The sequence below is a fragment of the Hydractinia symbiolongicarpus genome, chromosome 8 (genome assembly GCF_029227915.1).
Source record: "Hydractinia symbiolongicarpus strain clone_291-10 chromosome 8, HSymV2.1, whole genome shotgun sequence".
Lineage (NCBI taxonomy): Eukaryota > Metazoa > Cnidaria > Hydrozoa > Anthoathecata > Hydractiniidae > Hydractinia > Hydractinia symbiolongicarpus.
The window spans coordinates 28,790,132-28,807,936 of NC_079882.1; the positions used below are offsets into that span (position 1 = coordinate 28,790,132).

The 17,805-nt window shown below is 32.7% G+C and overlaps 1 protein-coding gene across 1 annotated transcript in view; it reads right to left on the reverse strand.

Moving 5' to 3' along the window:
- Nucleotides 1–1,840: 1,840 nt before the first annotated feature.
- The window catches only part of LOC130654183 (uncharacterized), a 44,274-nt gene continuing 28,309 nt past the window's right edge, over nucleotides 1,841–17,805 (reverse strand). Inside the window, exons 10-29 of the mRNA XM_057456724.1 lie at nucleotides 16,693–16,986; nucleotides 16,315–16,611; nucleotides 15,844–16,146; nucleotides 15,427–15,592; nucleotides 15,219–15,346; nucleotides 14,836–15,138; nucleotides 14,461–14,760; nucleotides 13,441–13,618; nucleotides 13,199–13,329; nucleotides 11,948–12,191; nucleotides 11,286–11,434; nucleotides 10,827–11,117; nucleotides 9,126–9,434; nucleotides 8,547–9,010; nucleotides 7,151–7,245; nucleotides 5,309–5,468; nucleotides 4,431–4,497; nucleotides 3,973–4,235; nucleotides 3,652–3,892; nucleotides 1,841–3,378 (exon numbers count right to left, since the gene is read on the reverse strand). Of these exons, the coding sequence (XP_057312707.1) occupies nucleotides 3,041–3,378; nucleotides 3,652–3,892; nucleotides 3,973–4,235; nucleotides 4,431–4,497; nucleotides 5,309–5,468; nucleotides 7,151–7,245; nucleotides 8,547–9,010; nucleotides 9,126–9,434; nucleotides 10,827–11,117; nucleotides 11,286–11,434; nucleotides 11,948–12,191; nucleotides 13,199–13,329; nucleotides 13,441–13,618; nucleotides 14,461–14,760; nucleotides 14,836–15,138; nucleotides 15,219–15,346; nucleotides 15,427–15,592; nucleotides 15,844–16,146; nucleotides 16,315–16,611; nucleotides 16,693–16,986 (4,721 nt within the window). The 3' untranslated portion in view covers nucleotides 1,841–3,040. The remainder of the gene's footprint in view (nucleotides 3,379–3,651; nucleotides 3,893–3,972; nucleotides 4,236–4,430; nucleotides 4,498–5,308; nucleotides 5,469–7,150; nucleotides 7,246–8,546; nucleotides 9,011–9,125; nucleotides 9,435–10,826; nucleotides 11,118–11,285; nucleotides 11,435–11,947; nucleotides 12,192–13,198; nucleotides 13,330–13,440; nucleotides 13,619–14,460; nucleotides 14,761–14,835; nucleotides 15,139–15,218; nucleotides 15,347–15,426; nucleotides 15,593–15,843; nucleotides 16,147–16,314; nucleotides 16,612–16,692; nucleotides 16,987–17,805) is intronic.

Sequence of the window (17,805 nt, forward strand, 5' to 3'; positions counted from 1 at the left end):
ACAACCAAGATTTTCGTGGCTGAATGTGCAATGTGTAGAAGGTCTGTAGGCCTGTTTGCCTTTTTTTATCTTCTGAAAGCTTTGTATTTTTTAATATTTGTTTTCTGTTTGTTTTTAATGTTATTGTCGCCGTTTTTTAGCTACGTACAGATCTTAAACGCACCAGATTTAGGATTTTTGGCTAGGAACGAAGATTTTGAAGGCAAGCTAGCTAGGGCCTTACTTTTCACTATTCTGTTTGATATGAGAGCTTTTTATCCTACCCACAATTTATTTTTATGTTGAGGATGTAGCCGTTTACGTAGCTCCTACATCTGGCTAAAAAGTGAAAGTATAAAAATTTATTGGCTACAACAATATTCTTAAGCAATAATTCTTTTTCTTAATGCAGTTAGTTAGGTAGCTATATCTTTTATTATTTTCCTGAAAACTTTTTCTGCAAATAAATTGGCTGAGCGATAGTTGTAGCTGGACGGGTAACGACAGGCTGTTTTATTTAAACCGAAGTTGCAGTTTTTTTGAAAAAGGGTATTACGCCAAACGCATGTTCAACTCTGTGTAACTGTACTAACCGCTTTGTTCACTGTTAACAAAGGACTGTTTATTGAAAAAGCTTTAACGTCTATGCGCATGTACAACGTGGTTTATCTATACTAAGAGGTCAGCCCACTGTGACAATTAATTTTGGAACTTTCTCTGGGAATTCCGCAAAATAAAATAATATTGAATGATTGTTTTGCTATGATGGAGTAACAACTATTGTTGCAGGAATGTTATTTTTTGAAAAATATGTCACAGTCGCAACACTATAATGGCGTATGCGCTTCACTTTATTTACGAAATACAGTATACCTGTACTAAAGCGCTCTACCTGATCGTGTGGCACAGTTTACCTCTCTTATTAACCGCTTCACACAGTGTTTAACGCTGGGAAAAACCTTAACTTGTGGCTTATCCGCGCGTTTCGACGCCAGGTTTCCCGGCTAGTCCGTTATATAATAGGTCAACTTTTATTTTAAAAAGCAATATAACTAATTTTGATTTAAACTCTAACGTTTGTTTTAATAAGCCAGCTATCTATCTACGCATGTCATACAGTTACATTTAAAGGTAGTATACCTAGCTGGTTAACTGAAAAAATTACAAACAAGCCACTTATAACAGTCCAGTTGCAGACTTTTATCATACATATATTACCAAATATTAAGTAGATATACAATAGGTAAACATAGGTTATTGAGATTTATTAACCCGAGGTGATTTATATTCAACGACGCGCAGCGAAGTTGAATATAATATCACCGAGGGTTAATAAATCCAATAACCTATGTTTACCTATTGTATATATGTTTTATTATATACCCAAAAGAGATTGTTATAATTAATATTACTTATTTTGTTTTGATGTTTTTGTAAAAAGAATTTTCTCGACAAAAAAGTTCCCGCCATTTCACGTGTTTGGAAATCGACCAATCAGAAAACGGACCACTAAGAAACAACCAATCACAGTTAATTACGATAAAAATTAATGAGGCGGAAAGGATAAAATCAAAACATGCGTTTACGAATGTTTTGTCAAAACTATTGTTACGTCACAAGCATTGAATAATACGGGTGGAATACGATTATTTATTCAATGGCTGTTTTTGCTTACGGGTATAAAATAATAATAAAGATTGTGAAGTAAAGAAATCATATATGCACTATTCCCCTGAAAAGTAAAAATTAGCTCATAACTAATCTCATTTTTATGTTGTTCTTTGTTTTCGCATGTGTATTTCGCGGAACAAGAACTGATGTGGAAATAGGCTTATTAATGAGTCATATTATAACAACGTGATTGGTGCAAATACTTTTATTCAATCCAAAAAAGAATAAATACAATATTTATTTATTTCCTTATTTCAATATTCGTTGTAACTATATTTTAGCTGGGCATTTAACTTTACACATTATTCTGTACGTGTTGAACATCGTAATGTTTTGTTTACAAAATTTTATTCTATAGAAACTTTCGAATTCTAAAAAGAATGTTTGTTTTTAGACAGGACTGTTTCGAATTTTGACCTCGAGTGTTAACAAAAGTTTGAATTATATTATTATAAGAACACTAAAATAAAATTCTTATTTTTTATTTTTATCTAACTTAGACGGTTAATAAATACAATAATAACCGATTATGCCGTGTTGTACCGAAAATATCACCCTCAGTAGTCATTGCATTGACCTCGCAAGCTCGGTCGGCACTTAGACCTCGGGCGATATTTTGCGGCACAGCCCGGGGTAATCGGTTATTATTGTATTTTTGCAAAAAATGATACGTCACAATGCATTACATCACAACGCACTACGTCACATTGTATTTATATCTAATAGGATTGGTTTGCGGACTCAAAGGAGAAAGTTTCATAAGTTTAAAATACCTGCTAAACTCCAAAAATTGCAAAATATTTTTTCTTTCTTTAAACCAACCCTTAATAGCAAAAACATTCTTGAAATAATATTATTGTGTGCAAGAAAATTCTATAAATACATTTGTAAATATAATAAATTGTTTAGGAAATAATATAAATATTATAAATTAATAAATATGTTAAAAAATTGTGACAAATATATAGAAAAACTTTTTTTTACCATCTAAACCATTATGATACCTCTACAAATGTGAAAGATCATAAAGTTTATATAGTAAATTTTAAGTGGTAAAAAGTGGTAATTTAAACATTTGTTCAGTTGTTTGCATGGACCTTACTTCAGTTGGTCCATGACGTCAGGACATCGGTCGCTATTTACCTTTAGTGATCTCATAAACGTTTTATATTGTAAACAATATTCACAGTTACATTCAAAATGATTATATTATTTTTTAAATTAAAAAAGAAAATAAGAATAAATAAATAAATAAATAAATAAACACGAAATAAAATTGACTTTTTGCGTCAAATTGCGTCAAATAAAGTTGAAACACTGTTTTATATTTTCCGTATAAGGATGACTTCTTTATAGGATGAAAAAAGCAGTAAGTTTATCTACCAAGTTGTTAGCGTTTGAAAAGTCGTGTTATGCGAGAAAATACACCACTAATAATTAATCCAATTCTTCTCATTTTAACCGAGAATGGTACTTTCGGTCTATTCTTTGCATCTTCCTTGTATTCTAAAATCTTTTCCAACGATACGCCCAGCTCGCTTGGTTTCACAAACTTAAAGTTGACACCATACTTCTTTGACATAGCTGTTCGCATCTTTAGCAACTCTTTTCCGTGTTTGTAATTAAGCCTTTCGATTTTATCTTCAACTCGTTCGACCAAGTCACGGAATTCTTCGATAGTTTCATTTGCAAATTCTTTCAGGTCTTTGTGGAATTGAAGCTTGCGTTCTATAAAAGAATTCATAATTCCAGCCTCAAGGCCTTCACATTTTCTTAGTTTAATTTAAAAAAACTATATTAACGCTAAAGAACAACTCTTTTAGGGAAATAGGGAAGGGGAAACATGAATCGGTCGTGACGACAAGCAATGTGTGGAAAAAATAATGAATTGCTCTAAAGGATTGAGAAGGTAAACTTCGACTCAAAAAGATTTATATACATTAACTTCGGTACAAAAGTCATCATGAATTCAAATAATAGTTCAAAGGCGAAAAAACGTACCTTTGTTGGTGTAAATTTTACGTTTTAATTTCGCTAACTTGTTTCTTCTGATCGCTTCATAGATCAATCCAATGAATATACACACCAACCACATTATGAGCACTATACGTAGCGTTTTTTGATATAATGGTGCATTGAAGCTGATGATATCCTGTTCCCCTTCTGTTGCAGTGGTCGTTGTTTCACTTGATGTTTCAGCCGTTCCGTTTGCTTTCTTAATTTCAATCGATTTTTTAATTTCCTATGTATAACGAAGTGAAAATTATAATTTACAGGAAAAAAATGTGTGTAAGAATGACGGGAGAGGAAATAGAATGTTACCTGTAGAAGCTTTGAAATAGCTTTGGAGGTCAGGTCTGTGTTCGCCTTTGCAAATTTTGTCCCACAAACTTTCAATTTTTCCATCTCACCAAATGCAGCTACGCCAAAATCAGTTGGTTCATCAAAAGCTTTATTAACAGTCAAACCATAATCAGAAATATTGCTTTTTAGAATTTCAGCAACATATCGATCCAGTAATGCATATTTCACAGTTTTGTTTTTCAATGGTTCAAAAAGTTCTTCGTATGAGTAGTAAGTAACGTCTAGAAAAGCGGTACAATACAACTCAACTGCATTTTACATTTGTCTGATATAAAATTTCGCACATAGGTTAACTTGATAAGTGTTCAAATTGTGCAAATTGGAGATAAAAATAAAATAACGTTCTGCTGCATGTTTTAGCTTATACGAAAATGTTTTCCATAACTTTACAAAAAATAATAATACACATGACTTACTTTTCTCAAATTTCTTAATCCTTTTTTTGCCGTATGTATATTCTGCGCTGCCATACAATGCTAACATCTATTTTTTTTTAAAAAAAACAGAAATGTGAGGATATAAAAAAGAAGTAAAAACAACAACCTAACTACTATGGTCTGTTTATGAAACCCGCTAATTTATCAGTATAAAGCTGACCACTAGCAATATCTCCATTTACGGGCGAATTTTTTAACCAACCATTTTTTTTCTCTTGCAAAATACCAAAGATTTTAGGCATGATTCGAGAAGATTCGAATGTTTAAATTGTATTAAAAAATCTCGAAGATGTTGGGACTAGTTCGAGTTACAGAGAGGTTTATCTAAGGGGCAACAGACTTAGATGCTGAGGTGTAGTTTTCCAGTTTTAGAGCTATACTATAACGTGTTTTTTGTATGGAGATGGGAAGCAGGAATTCAAGAAAGCAACAGATATTGGCTGTTAAACTATCCGGGATGCCAAGAGTGTATAAAAGCTACTTTGAGTTCTGAACATGTATAAAAATGCAGAGAAGTAGTCAAGAATAAAAAAAACATAAATAAAGAATTTAATGTTAGTATTTGAAATATTTGCCATTAGTTCAAGATGGTAAAAAACGAAATTGTAAAACATAAAATGTTTGCTTAAAGCAGCTAACCCATAATTTCCAGTTGGTACAATGTTGGTATTTAAAAGCTGCTTATGTTCTATATATTTCGCTAATAAAGATTATACTACTTCAATTCAAATTTAAGCAATATATAGCAACAAGATTTGATTTTCTAGCAAAAAGAACATGGTGAATGACCACAAACCTGGTTCAGTTATTTATGCAACGACAGAAACACAGTTTTTCAGAACTCATAAAGACATTACCTTATCATCAGGGAGGTTTTGCTTCATTGAATTAATTGAAGCCACTGACAAAGCTGACGAGAGACTACCAGTAACAATTCCAGTTAACACCAAACCAAGAAGTGTCCAAAACACAATGTATATACGTCCTGATGTAGTCTCAGGTATCTTGTCACCGTATCTTAATAAAGAGAATTTTACGTATTATTTTATTTCGCTTTTGATTAAGAGGTAAAAAGTAGAGTTTGTTTATATTTGGAAGTAAATAACCCTTTTTAACAATCTGGGCTATTTCTAAAAGTCAAAAAATCAAAAAATGTAAAATTTCGTCAAACAAATCATTGCTATTCCCCAGTGAAGTTTATTCCCTATAAAAGTTAGAAGCACTTTAAAAAATAAAAACATTAACTTCAAAATAACTTTCTCAAAATTATTTGTTAGAAGCTAAAGGAGATACATATAATTTTCGCTATTTTTAAAGAAAAAATACTACATCTCATTTGCATGGCACACAGACTAAATAAACCTTTTTGACCGGGAGTTGATTTGGCCAATTTAGACAACGTGACAAAAACCTGTTAAATTAAAATCACAACAAAATATTTTTTACCATTCCATAATTTTTGAAAATCTTATGAAAATTAGGACTTCATTTGACAACGGGTGATTTTTTCTTTCTCGTTAAACTTTATTATAACAATAGCGGTTATTTTTTCCTGATTTAGCTTCATAGAAAATAACCAACTTGAAAGACTTTTACGCCAAATTAAATTCAGCTCATTTCAGCAAATTTTATCAAATTATGCATAGTTTCCACTGATGATAAAGCTTAACAAATGGCCTTTTTGAAAAAGAAACTTCACTTATAACGTTGTTTTTGTTTGAAATTTTATAATAGAAATTGAATTTTAATTATAATAGTTGTTACCCATGGAAACATCCACAGGTATTATCACACATCAATTTTTCGCTTGTTTTTGCAGACCTAAGCAAAATATAGCCATACCAACTTTCTCACATTCAGTCCTCATAAAAATCATTTTCAAAAAAGTAAAATAAGGTAGTACCATTGTCTTTTCTAAATTCAGTTCAAAAATGAGGTAGAAGTCATGTTTCAGATTATCGAAATTGTTTACCGAGATAGCCTCTTCAGTAAAGGGGGTTCTAGTGCACGTAAAACTCCCATTTGAGGTACAAAAGTCGTGCAAGCACAGCAATCGCTCAACTAAACAACTGCCTAAGATATAAATCCCATTCTCATGTTGAACGCTAAGCAGAAAGAATAGATTCACACATTTATAGTCTCTGGAATGAATCGGCCGGGGTTTGAACCTTAGACCTCTCACACTGAAAGCGAGCGCTCTACCACAAGGCTACCAGTCGGTAAAGATAAGTTAAGATAATTTATTTAAATTGAACTAAGAACAAAACGATCCATATTTTTTTTTAACCTCGAAAATGCATTTTTGAAATGTCTTTATCTCACAAATTCTCACACTGCATGTTTTCCAACTCACATTCGCATGAAAATATCGGTATACCTTCAATGTTCACTATCTCATTAAATAAACGTGAACTTGGTATGTCAAGTTCATGTTATTTCATGAAATAATAAGGTGATTTTGAAATAACAGAAATTTAACATATTTTCACTGCGGACTAACATAAAGTAAGAAATTATGTTTAAAAATTAATTCATGTTATTTTATGTTAGTAAACCACTGGAAACCAAGCTTAAGTGTTTCATGCCCCTTTACTTAAAATTTATGATGCTGTAAGACAACACTAACAACAACAAAAACAACAACAAAAACAACAACAAAAACAACAACAAAAACAATAAAAATAACAACAAGAACTGACCCAACAGTGGTGCTTGTCATAATAGCCAAATATAAACCTTCAAATATTCCAGCAAGTGACATTCCACGACCTTTGTGTTCGACTTTTGTTGGTTCCTAAAGAATAATGAGTTAAGTTTCGTTATCGTCTATAAATAATACGATAAGCCGGATTGTATGTGATATTTATGATAGGTGTAAGTGGATTTTCTCATGGGGAAATAGTTGTTGCACAAAAAATGATTTTATTATCAAAGCATTTTTGACATTTAAGTTAAGTTTACTTTAATCTAATAAAGGATTTAATCTTTAACCATTTATTTTAAACACTTTAATTCTTATAGTAGATTTTTCTCTGGTTCACACAACTCCACATATTTTATTTTATAACTAACCACTCCGTATTTAAATACATTGATTTGGACAATATAAAACAGTATTCCTTAAGATAATCGTTTACCTCCTTTTTCATGTTTTGGAACTACTTAATTATTTGGTAAAAAAATTAACACTATATGAAACACTTGTTGATGATATAGTTTATAGCTGGATTTTATAGTGTTAATGTGATTTTTCATACTTTTCCCACTTCCGGTTTAGTAACTTTTCTATAAGTTAAAGGTCACATAGGTCACAGGTCACAGGTCAAAATTTTAAAACGTGCCAAATTATGCATATATTCCGATTAGAATGTATGAATATAAACTGCATGTAAACACATTACGCTACTTAACCGCCCCAACATCTAAGTCTGTTACCAAACTTAGTCCTTGCTTTCTTTAGAGAATTCGCGCGTTTGGAGTTCTTGCCGTTATTGGTGACTGATAGCATTATCACCGTTTTTATTTTTATTTTTTGATAGCGACATCGGAAGTGCGCTGAGGACTCAGGTCCTAATAATTAGGCCAACAGAACATTATGCTTTATTATGTTGGTTATTCTCTATCTACATTACGTTGGTTATGCTCTATCTACATTACGTTGGTTATGCTCTATCTACATTACGTTGGTTATGCTCTATCCACATTACGTTGGTCATGCTTTACCTACAGGCAAAATATTCTTCTATATGTAGTAATAAAGAGCATTTTACTACAGTTATGCAACATATTATGCCTTATTACTTTGGTTATGGCCTGTCTTATTGTTAGGGTTAGGTGGAATAATATATTGGTTATGGTCTATCTACAGGAAATATGTTTGCGTTGTGAGGATGTCCAATAATGAGGATTAATGTGTCAGGTCTATTTGGTTGGGGTAATTCAGTGGACGCGTGTTTTTACCTTGGTAGAGATATCAACCAGTATTACTTTATGGTGTACGTCGTGTGTGTGGGGTACAGTTGAGCCAGTGTTTTTTAAGTTAAAGATGTGAAAGTGTCCATTCATCCATGTGTATAAAAAATTAACTACACTTACACAAAACCAAAACATTGCTCCGAAGAACCAATTGAGAATAAAATATAGAGCACATATAGGCAGCGTGGAAAATATCCCATCAAGTAATCCATCTTCAACTTTTGCAGAGGCCTGTGCAGGACTATCAGGAACTTCAAGAATGATAAATCCAGGACTGGTTGTAGTAACAACAAGAGAGTAATGGGGTGTAAACTTTCCAGTGTCCAACCTCGGAACTTGCAATGCAGTGCCATTTACCGTAAAATTCTTTATATCACTGAACGAGTCCAAATCCACGCGATTGTAAGAGATGTAAACACTTTGATTAAATGAAGTGCAATTGTGAGCACATGTCAGCAGCATTTGTTCAGTTAAATCCATTACAATACCTTCTGGACGCAAATTGTTACCTTTTGGATAATCAACATAGGGAGGATATACCATGTAATTGAGAATCAACTTTGCTTGTGGAACATGGCATGTTTCTAAGTGTGAAAAGTTTAAAATGTGCTGTAAACGTAAAATAAAGTAAAATCAAACCAAACAAAATAAAATAAAATGAAATAGTCAGAAGTTTTTTTATTATAACTTGTAACTCACCAAGTCGAACTGGATCGCTTTTAAAACCAACACCTGCATTACTTCTTGCAGCTACACGAACTCTGTAAACACTATACAATTCTAAACCTTTGAGAACATGAGAAGTTGTTAAAGGGACATCGACTCTGGTAGCTTTTATCAATCCATCATCAACATCGATTTCACCAGTAGATAGCTTTTCATAGAAGATAGTATATCCTTGTTTAGATCCTTGCCATTGATCATCTGGTATATGTTCCCATTGAATTAGGCTTGCATATGGATAGTGGAAACTAGATGCACGTACATTAGAAGGAGCTGCAGTGGGTTCTAAACAAATTTAAAACTTCAGAATAAAAGAAATTTTGAAAAAGTCCTTGCGCAATAGACGTTTTTACTGATACTACTACTATTTTTGAAATATTCGCAATATAGTGTGGGAAAGTCAAGGTAGTTTCGGAGCAGGTTAGTTACTTCAAACATTGGTAGGGAATTTTTTTAATGGTGCATTTACAGAACAGTATTGAGAGAGTTTTGATAGTTTAGAACTTAATTTAGGGAGGAGTTCACTTAAATGTGGTTTAAGTGAAAATAATGCAGGTAGTAAAGTTCTACAATCAAGCCGGCTAGGCTGCATTTATATAAACTAACAGTTGCATTACATCAAATACCGTTTCTTTGAAAAAATAAGAGAGAAAATTTAATGGAAGTATGCGTGAGATAGCTGTAGCTTAAAATTAAAAACAGCTAACATATCATATGCACTATGGTTAGCTCATCATTAGCCCGTTGTCAAAACCAAGCTTGGGGAAATTTCTGTGGATATCTCTAACTAGTATAATACATAACTTGCAAATTTTTTGCCCCTTGCACTATTTTAAACCTGTTTTAATTTATATATTTTAAAATTTTAAATTTTTCGGCGAATAGCGTTGTAATGTAGAAGTTTTTTAAAAAGAAAATAAATAAATAAATAAAATGAGACCTTATTTTTTAACAGGTACTTCTGCCGATAATGAGAACTTAATTTAATACAAATGCCTAGGAAACCCTACTTCGCTCATTTCTAGAATCTAAAAATAGAAGCATATTGTCATGTTTTACAAGAACGTTCAAGTGACTTTGAAAGCTGCTTGAATGGTTGAAAAGTAAAAAATGATCAAAAATAACATTTCTCATACATTTTATGCTTTAAAAAAGCTTCATTGTTGATAATGGTTAAAGAGGTTTTATGTCACTGCAATCAATTGTGACCAAAACAATAGTTATTGTTTAAATGTGACCACATATATCGATCACTTTTGTTCATAATATGTTCTATAACACATTCGATAATGTGTATTTTAAGTTGGAGAACTCGGAAGATTTTTTGGTCCCTCAGGGGTTAGAGGTATCTTGAATATATACTTTTATGTTTTTATATGTAATGCCATTAATTTCATAAAAACTTTAATATTGATTAACATGTAGGTGCCTATATCATCATCATTGATCATCTGTTATGTGTTCCCATTCAGTAATGCTTGCGTATGGATCATGAAAAGTTAATACACATTATATTAAAAATAAAATAAATATCAGAGTTAACCAAAATGTGTAATAATAAAATAAATCTGATTAAATGTTTCCTTTTTTAAAACGCTTCCTTACCTAATTTTATAGAGTAAAATTTTATAGTCATGTTGCAAATTCATCAGTCATACTTTAAAATCAGATTCTTACCTGTCTCAAACGTTGAACAGTTTAACTTTTCAGTTGGCTTTCCTTCCCCCACACTGGTAAAAGCTGTCATCCAAACTGTGTATTGTGTGTTTGCTTTCAAGAAAAATAACTCCATTCTTCTTTTATATGGTTCATCAGTTTCATTGACTATTTTATTGCCAAGTTGGTAATAAATCATATATTTTGTTCGAATACCTTCCAAATAAGCAGGAGGAGAGTGTTTCCATTGCAGTAGAAGTGAACTGTAACTCACTCCTTCGCAGGTAAAATTGTAAGCAGACATCGATGGTGCTAAAAGTTAACGGTTTATGCACGAGTTTATTACTATATAGCCTTTCATCCTAGAAATCACCTATTATTGGCAAGGATAAATTACCGAAAAGCATGAAGAATCATTAAACAGCACATCTCCACGACGTATTCAACATATAGAAACCTGACACATTATTTAATACTTACTTCCTTCAGGCGTAAAAATTTGAATAGGTGGACTAGCCAGACCAATAAATTTCGTATCAACAGAAAGACTGACATTATAGAATGTATAGCCACGCAATCCAGTAGTGTTGAAGCTTACAGTACTAGTACCAGGAACAGTGATGTTGTCCCTATGGGAAAGTTAAAAATAAATTACTAATCAAGTGAGCGCAACAAAAGTAAAAATATCTCTTTTTTACAAAACTAATACGCGAATAGATTTATTCTCAGGTTCACAGTGCAAATACCTTAAATTAGTAGCAAGCTATCGAAAAAGTCCACATAAATTCATCCATCACAGCGCGCACGACTAGCTATCACAGGTTAACTAATCTGAAATAACTGACTTGAGAATACAGAAGAAAACATACGTGGATGTCAACCAATTTTTACTTATAGTTTTTACTTCTATTGTTTTAAAGGCAAGTATACCTTATGAATTTTTTCATAGTGATTTCATTCCTCTAACCTAAATGTTTTATTTTTGTTCTATATGTTTTCTGTTAAAGTTCTGAAGCATAGGAGCATAAAAAAACTATGGTGCGGCAAAAATAAGGCACATATTGGTCATTTTTTAATATATAAACTCTTTGTGTTATATATAGCATATTAAAGTACTTGTGAAAAAAATAAAAAATATCTACATCTCCATCGGCAATCCATCACAGTACTGTCCCTCCACACAGAGTGCACTTGATGCATCTCTCCGTTGTCGTGTTGAGTACGTTCCAATTGTCAAATCTTCAGCTCTATATATCGCTTGCAACCTCACAGTGTAACCTCTTATAATGCCTGGAATTTTCGTTTCGTCAGGAAGCTCCCATGAAATGCTTATATTATTATACCCTGTAGCCACAGCCTGTAGGTTTGGGGGAGAAATAATTGACCCTAAAGTAAATACGGTAACGAGTTTAAACAAACTAAAAAAATTGGACATACTAAGGAAATTTTGAGTCTAAAAACAGCACAGCACTGTTACTAAGTGCTCCGAAATCTTAATCTGATATGAACATACAGGTCATATTATGGCGCTTGCATCTATCGTAGTTCTCCAGCTACATCATTTCCCCCCATATACACTGTAAATATAAACTGTAGTTTTGTAAGCATCTCCATTGACAGCATGAGTGTTGTAAATGACATTGCTTTTAATTTTGGTTAAATCTTGTTGATTTCTGCCATGTAAGGAGGAATCCTTAATATCACCTGATGATATACAAATAGAGATAGCGCGAAGCCTGGACGCGTAGGGTTGCTAGTCCATTCACCCAGTGCCTTAGATATTGCGGTGTTTTGAGAAACCAATGAGAATGCTTTCTTTCATATTTTTAACTAATGGAGATACAGTATTAGCATGATCTTTGCATAGTCTGCTACAAACAAAAAGTACTCCTTAAAGTAAGAAGAAAGTCTCTGAGGTGGCTGGTCAAGAATGTTTTTGGCCAAAACGTTCACTTCAGAGCACTCCACAGTTGAATGTAATGAAGTCCAATCAACAAAGCTTGAAACTATGTGTTGGAAATCGTTTGTGTAGTTGTTAAATCTGAGACATATCTGGTAAGACTTGGATAGTTAATTTATAATTAAAGCTGTCCTGCTTGTTTATTTTTGGGCATAATTAAGTTGCCACTCCCGTGGCTTTTTATTTATGCAAAGTGTTCATAATAGTTTCTCACTGCAAGAGTTTTACCAGCGAAAAAATATTGTGCCAAAAAATTGGTTTTTGGAACAAGGAGGCTCATGACTGTAGTCAGTGCAATTATTAGTACGAATTGCTCTAAATGCTCCAAGTAAACTACTCTTTGATAAGTTCCTCCAAATGGAGCACTTGGAACATCCAGAGCGGAATCTAATGTTGGACAGCGCTTTAATGAATAAATATATGCTGAACTTACATGATTCTTCGGTTGTTACAGTAATATTAGAAACCGGTGACACTCCTTTAAAGTTAAAACATGTAACTTCAATCCGATAGATAGTAAAAAACTTCAGATCCTTCGCTTCGTAGCTAAATGTTTTTTCGTTACTAAAAAGAGTCATACTGTATTGGTTAAATCAGAAAAAGGAATATAAATTTGTCTAATTGGTACTTTACAGAAAGATTAATTATTTCTTTGTAAGCTTAACACACACTAACCCTTTTCGTGTTATATTTGTGGTATTTTTGTCCATTGGATTGTCAACAGATTGGATAGTCAACCTAAAATTCCCAACAACTCCAGCCCATTCTATATCGTATATGTCATTCCATTCAATGTAGATCGATGTCGAACTTGTGTTGTAACCCGTGAGATTATAAGGCCCTCTAAATGGTGCTGAAAAATAGAAATTTATAGGTGAGAAAAACTTAAAAAGAACATTAGCGATGAGGAGACAACTGTGCATTTATTTAAAGCTCTGCCAATTTTTATTTTAACCCTATTCGGTCGGTTTTTTAATAACTCCTTATTGCTATGTTATATGGTTATGAAACTTACTGAGTTTCAATATTTATTTATTAGACACCTGCATGCCAAATTTTTAGGTATGGGACCCTTCAGAAGATTTGATATCAGCCATTACTCGAAACTACCCCTAGATATCTCTATGAAATCCTTACAATGGGGAAAACTGTTAGGATTATCCTTATAACTTGAAACTTGCAACACAAATTTGTTTTATTAAGAAGAATCATTTTGCATAATTCGGACACGTGATTAACCCGATTTCCCGTTTTTGTAGGATTTTACCCGAAAATTGGAAAAATTCGTATTTTCGGGCAATTTTTGCCAATTTTTTATGCGATCTACGTAAAAACCGGAAAATATGACAAATAACTTTTATTTAGCTTTCAGAAACTTCAAACAGAAAGCAAAAATTCGCTCTGGAACAAAAGTAATTAAATTTTGAGCGGATAGTGACATTTTTAACAAATTTCAAGCTTCTGATGACGTCACAAAAAATGTACTGACGCAAGCAAAAATTTATTGCTGCTATTTTGTTCCTTTTATGACGTACTATAAGTGTGCCAAGTTTGATTCAATTTAAACAACCCTATGAAAAGTTATTGAGAGGGGGGGGGGGCGGATTCCGGACCGAACAGGGTTAACATTTTGGTTCATATTGATTCTTATTGGAGAAAAGAGGATCAAGCTTAGCTTTTCTATTCTCTGTTTACCTTCTGCATCTGTCCAAACAGTGATTGGATCACTAAAAGGTCCAAGGCCAGCAACAGTGTATGCAGCAATAGTAACTAGATATGGTGTATATATTTCCAGCCCTCCAAATATGGTAGTTAGTTCATCGTTACTTGAGATGTTTTGCCTTCCCATTTCAACTTCATCCAATGTAATACAAATGGTTAAATATTTAGTGATAATTCCACGCGTATCTTCTTCAATGGGCTCTGTCCAGTTGACATAAATGCTACGGGAATTATTGTATGCACCAGTAACATTTTGAGGCGGTCCGGTTGGAGCTTGAAAAGAAGAAATGTTATTGCTAGCTAGGAAACACATTAAAATTTATCAAAATATATTAACTTTTTTCTTACGGGCTTCTCCAGTCTTTATTATTTCAATATCGCTGTATGCTCCAACACCAATTGTTGTTGCCACTGCAACAGCTACTTCATATTCTCTGTAACCTTCCAAATCATCAATTTCAACTTCATAAGTGCTTGCATTAACAATTATGTGGTCAGTAAATTCCGACTTTCCGACACGACGATAGTAAACATGGTATTGGTATGGATAACCAAGCCATTCTCTTACATTTGTTTCTTCGTTCCATTTAACTTTAAGTGAGTAAGAACCAGTGTCATATCCCCACACATTTTCTTTAAACTTTAGAGGAACTATAAAAAAAAATCAGAAATTAAAGAGGATTAAAGTTTCTTAAATAGTCTGAAAGTAATAGAGAAAGTAAATTTAATACTGGATTGATCCGTTAAGATTGTCACAGCTGGTGATTTTGGTCCTGATCCTTTTTCATTGTAACATTTAATCCTTATATTGTAATGTGTGAATTCTTCCAAATTTGCAATTACAGCAGATGTTATACTTCTGAAACAAAAAGAAAAAAAGTACCAATTAGCAATTACATCGTTATTAGCATCTAGGAAATATATGTTGCGATAATATACCTGTGATAGCTTCTTTTACCACCAGGAATGTCGGGAGGTGAGATATGAAGAGTAAATCCATCTGATGCACCATTCCACTGATCAAATGAAATATTATCCCATCGTACAAAAATAGATGTCGAAGACATGTTATATCCCGAAATATGCAAGGGATATCCATCCGGTGCTAAAAATAAAGTGCATATGAGTAAAAAATTGTCTTTTTCTTTACAAACGTATACACTGCATCTCATATGCCCACTATCTCGAACTTAAAACACATGCATTGGTAATTTTTCGTACTTTTAGCTAACTCTTACACTTTACTTCAGAAACATTTTCTGGATAACTTTTAGTTCGAGATGTAGAGAGAGTGCATTGACAGAAAAGCAGGTTGTAAAAGCAAGTAAAATTATGCATATAATTTATTTTCCTTACGTCCAATACCACTTTGAATTAATGTTCCGTTACTTTCCGGACCAGCACCTACAGATGTGAATGCAGTGACAGTCACAGCATACCAAGTAAACGCTGTTAAATTGTGTATGTTTGTTGCAAGCTGTGATCCATTATTGATTTGGATGATTTGAATAATTTCCGTCAAGTTGCTGGAATAACATGTAACATTATAGCCAATAATTATTCCCTTGCGTAATCTCTCTGGAACTTTTAGCCAATGAACAACTATGCTTGTTTCATTAATGTCTTCACCTGTTACATTGAGAGGTGGACTCAGTGGGACTATAATGAAAAAAAGGTATATATATATATATTAGTTAAAGTTCAACAGCTATATATAGTTAAAGTTTGACTACAGAACCTTTCTTAGTCAAGATTTATAATTTACAGACACTGTGTACAATGGTGACATTGAATGGAAATACAAAACTTAGTTAAAGAAGTTCATACAATGCTCTCCAGTTATTTCTGTTACAATGCTGCTCCTAGGTCCAATCCCAGCCCTAGTTGCTGCTGCAACCTGGAAATCATACAGAGTGTAGCTAAACAAATCAACAATATTTGCTTCAGTATTTGGAGCGTCTACTGTCATATTTTGAAATGACTGTGTTCCATTTAAACTGTAGAAGACGTAATATAGGTATGGAACACCATTCCATTCTGGTAGTTCAATACTATTCCATTTGATTAAAATGGATGTGTTACTTGAATTCGTTGTTGATTGGATAGCAGGAGCTGTTGACGGTTCTACAAAAAATATAAAATGCTTGTCAAGGACGCACAATAATATTAATGCTTTCAGTTTAATAATCTCGAGCAACCACTAACCTGCTTCTCCTGTTTTGTTTTCAATTTGGTCGTATACATTTGAAAGATAATCATCATTTCTTGCTCGTAATTCAAATCTGTAATCACTGAAAGGATATAATCCGCAGACCAAATATTCTTTAACCAATCCTGTTTCAATAAATTCATAATTTGAAGGAGGCCAAAGAGAATACTTAAGTTCATAACTCCGAAGATAACCCAATACATTCTCTTCTGGAATATGCTCCCATTTTAATTCCATGCAGGATGAATTATAGGGCTCTGCAAATATAAACGACGCTGCACCATTTGGGACTAAAAAATCAATGAAAAGATATATATCTATAAATAAAGAAAGATGAAATATTAGTGACCTAATTTAATGTTATTGGTATTAACCGTTGAGTCTACCTAAATAGAAGATTCAGGTCGACTTAATAAAAAATAATCAATTGCAACAATAAGCTTCACAATTTTTTAAAAATAATAAACCTATTTTTGAAGGGAATGAGTAGAGGTAGCTAAGCGCGTTTTGTTTTCTTGTCATGTTTGTTGCCAAGTAAATATAAAAAAATGTATTTTTGCTTGAAAAACATCCCAAGTTAAGTCAAAAGTGTTTCAAGCCCAAGTGTTTTTGTTCCTAACTTGTTCACTAGAGTTTAAGGTCAAGAAGTTCTAACAAAAATCACTTCCCTCAAACTTGCACCTTATAATATTTCCATTCTGTTAGGGAATGTATGGTAAGGGTTAACTTAGAAATTTTTATTCACCTTTTAACACATTTTTGTGGTATACCTTACTTAAGTGTCGCTGATGGCGTGATTAATAGAAAAACGAAGGAGACATAGGAATATTTTATTACAATGATTTTATAGCCAGAAGACCTAGCATAATTTTCTTATTACAAAATTGAAAGAGTTGAGTGAAGAAAAATTACTTGGGGTCGCAAATGAACTTTCTACAGTCGGAATACTGACAGGGCTTGGTTTTTTTTTAATGTTCTTTGTTCACGTGATATTTATTGCTAGTTTTTTCTCAAGTTTTGAAAAGAGGATAGCCTCACTCACTCCAAGTAACGTAATTAATTCCTGTATTACTTAAAAGAGTAAAATTTAGCCATGTTGGCTTTGTATA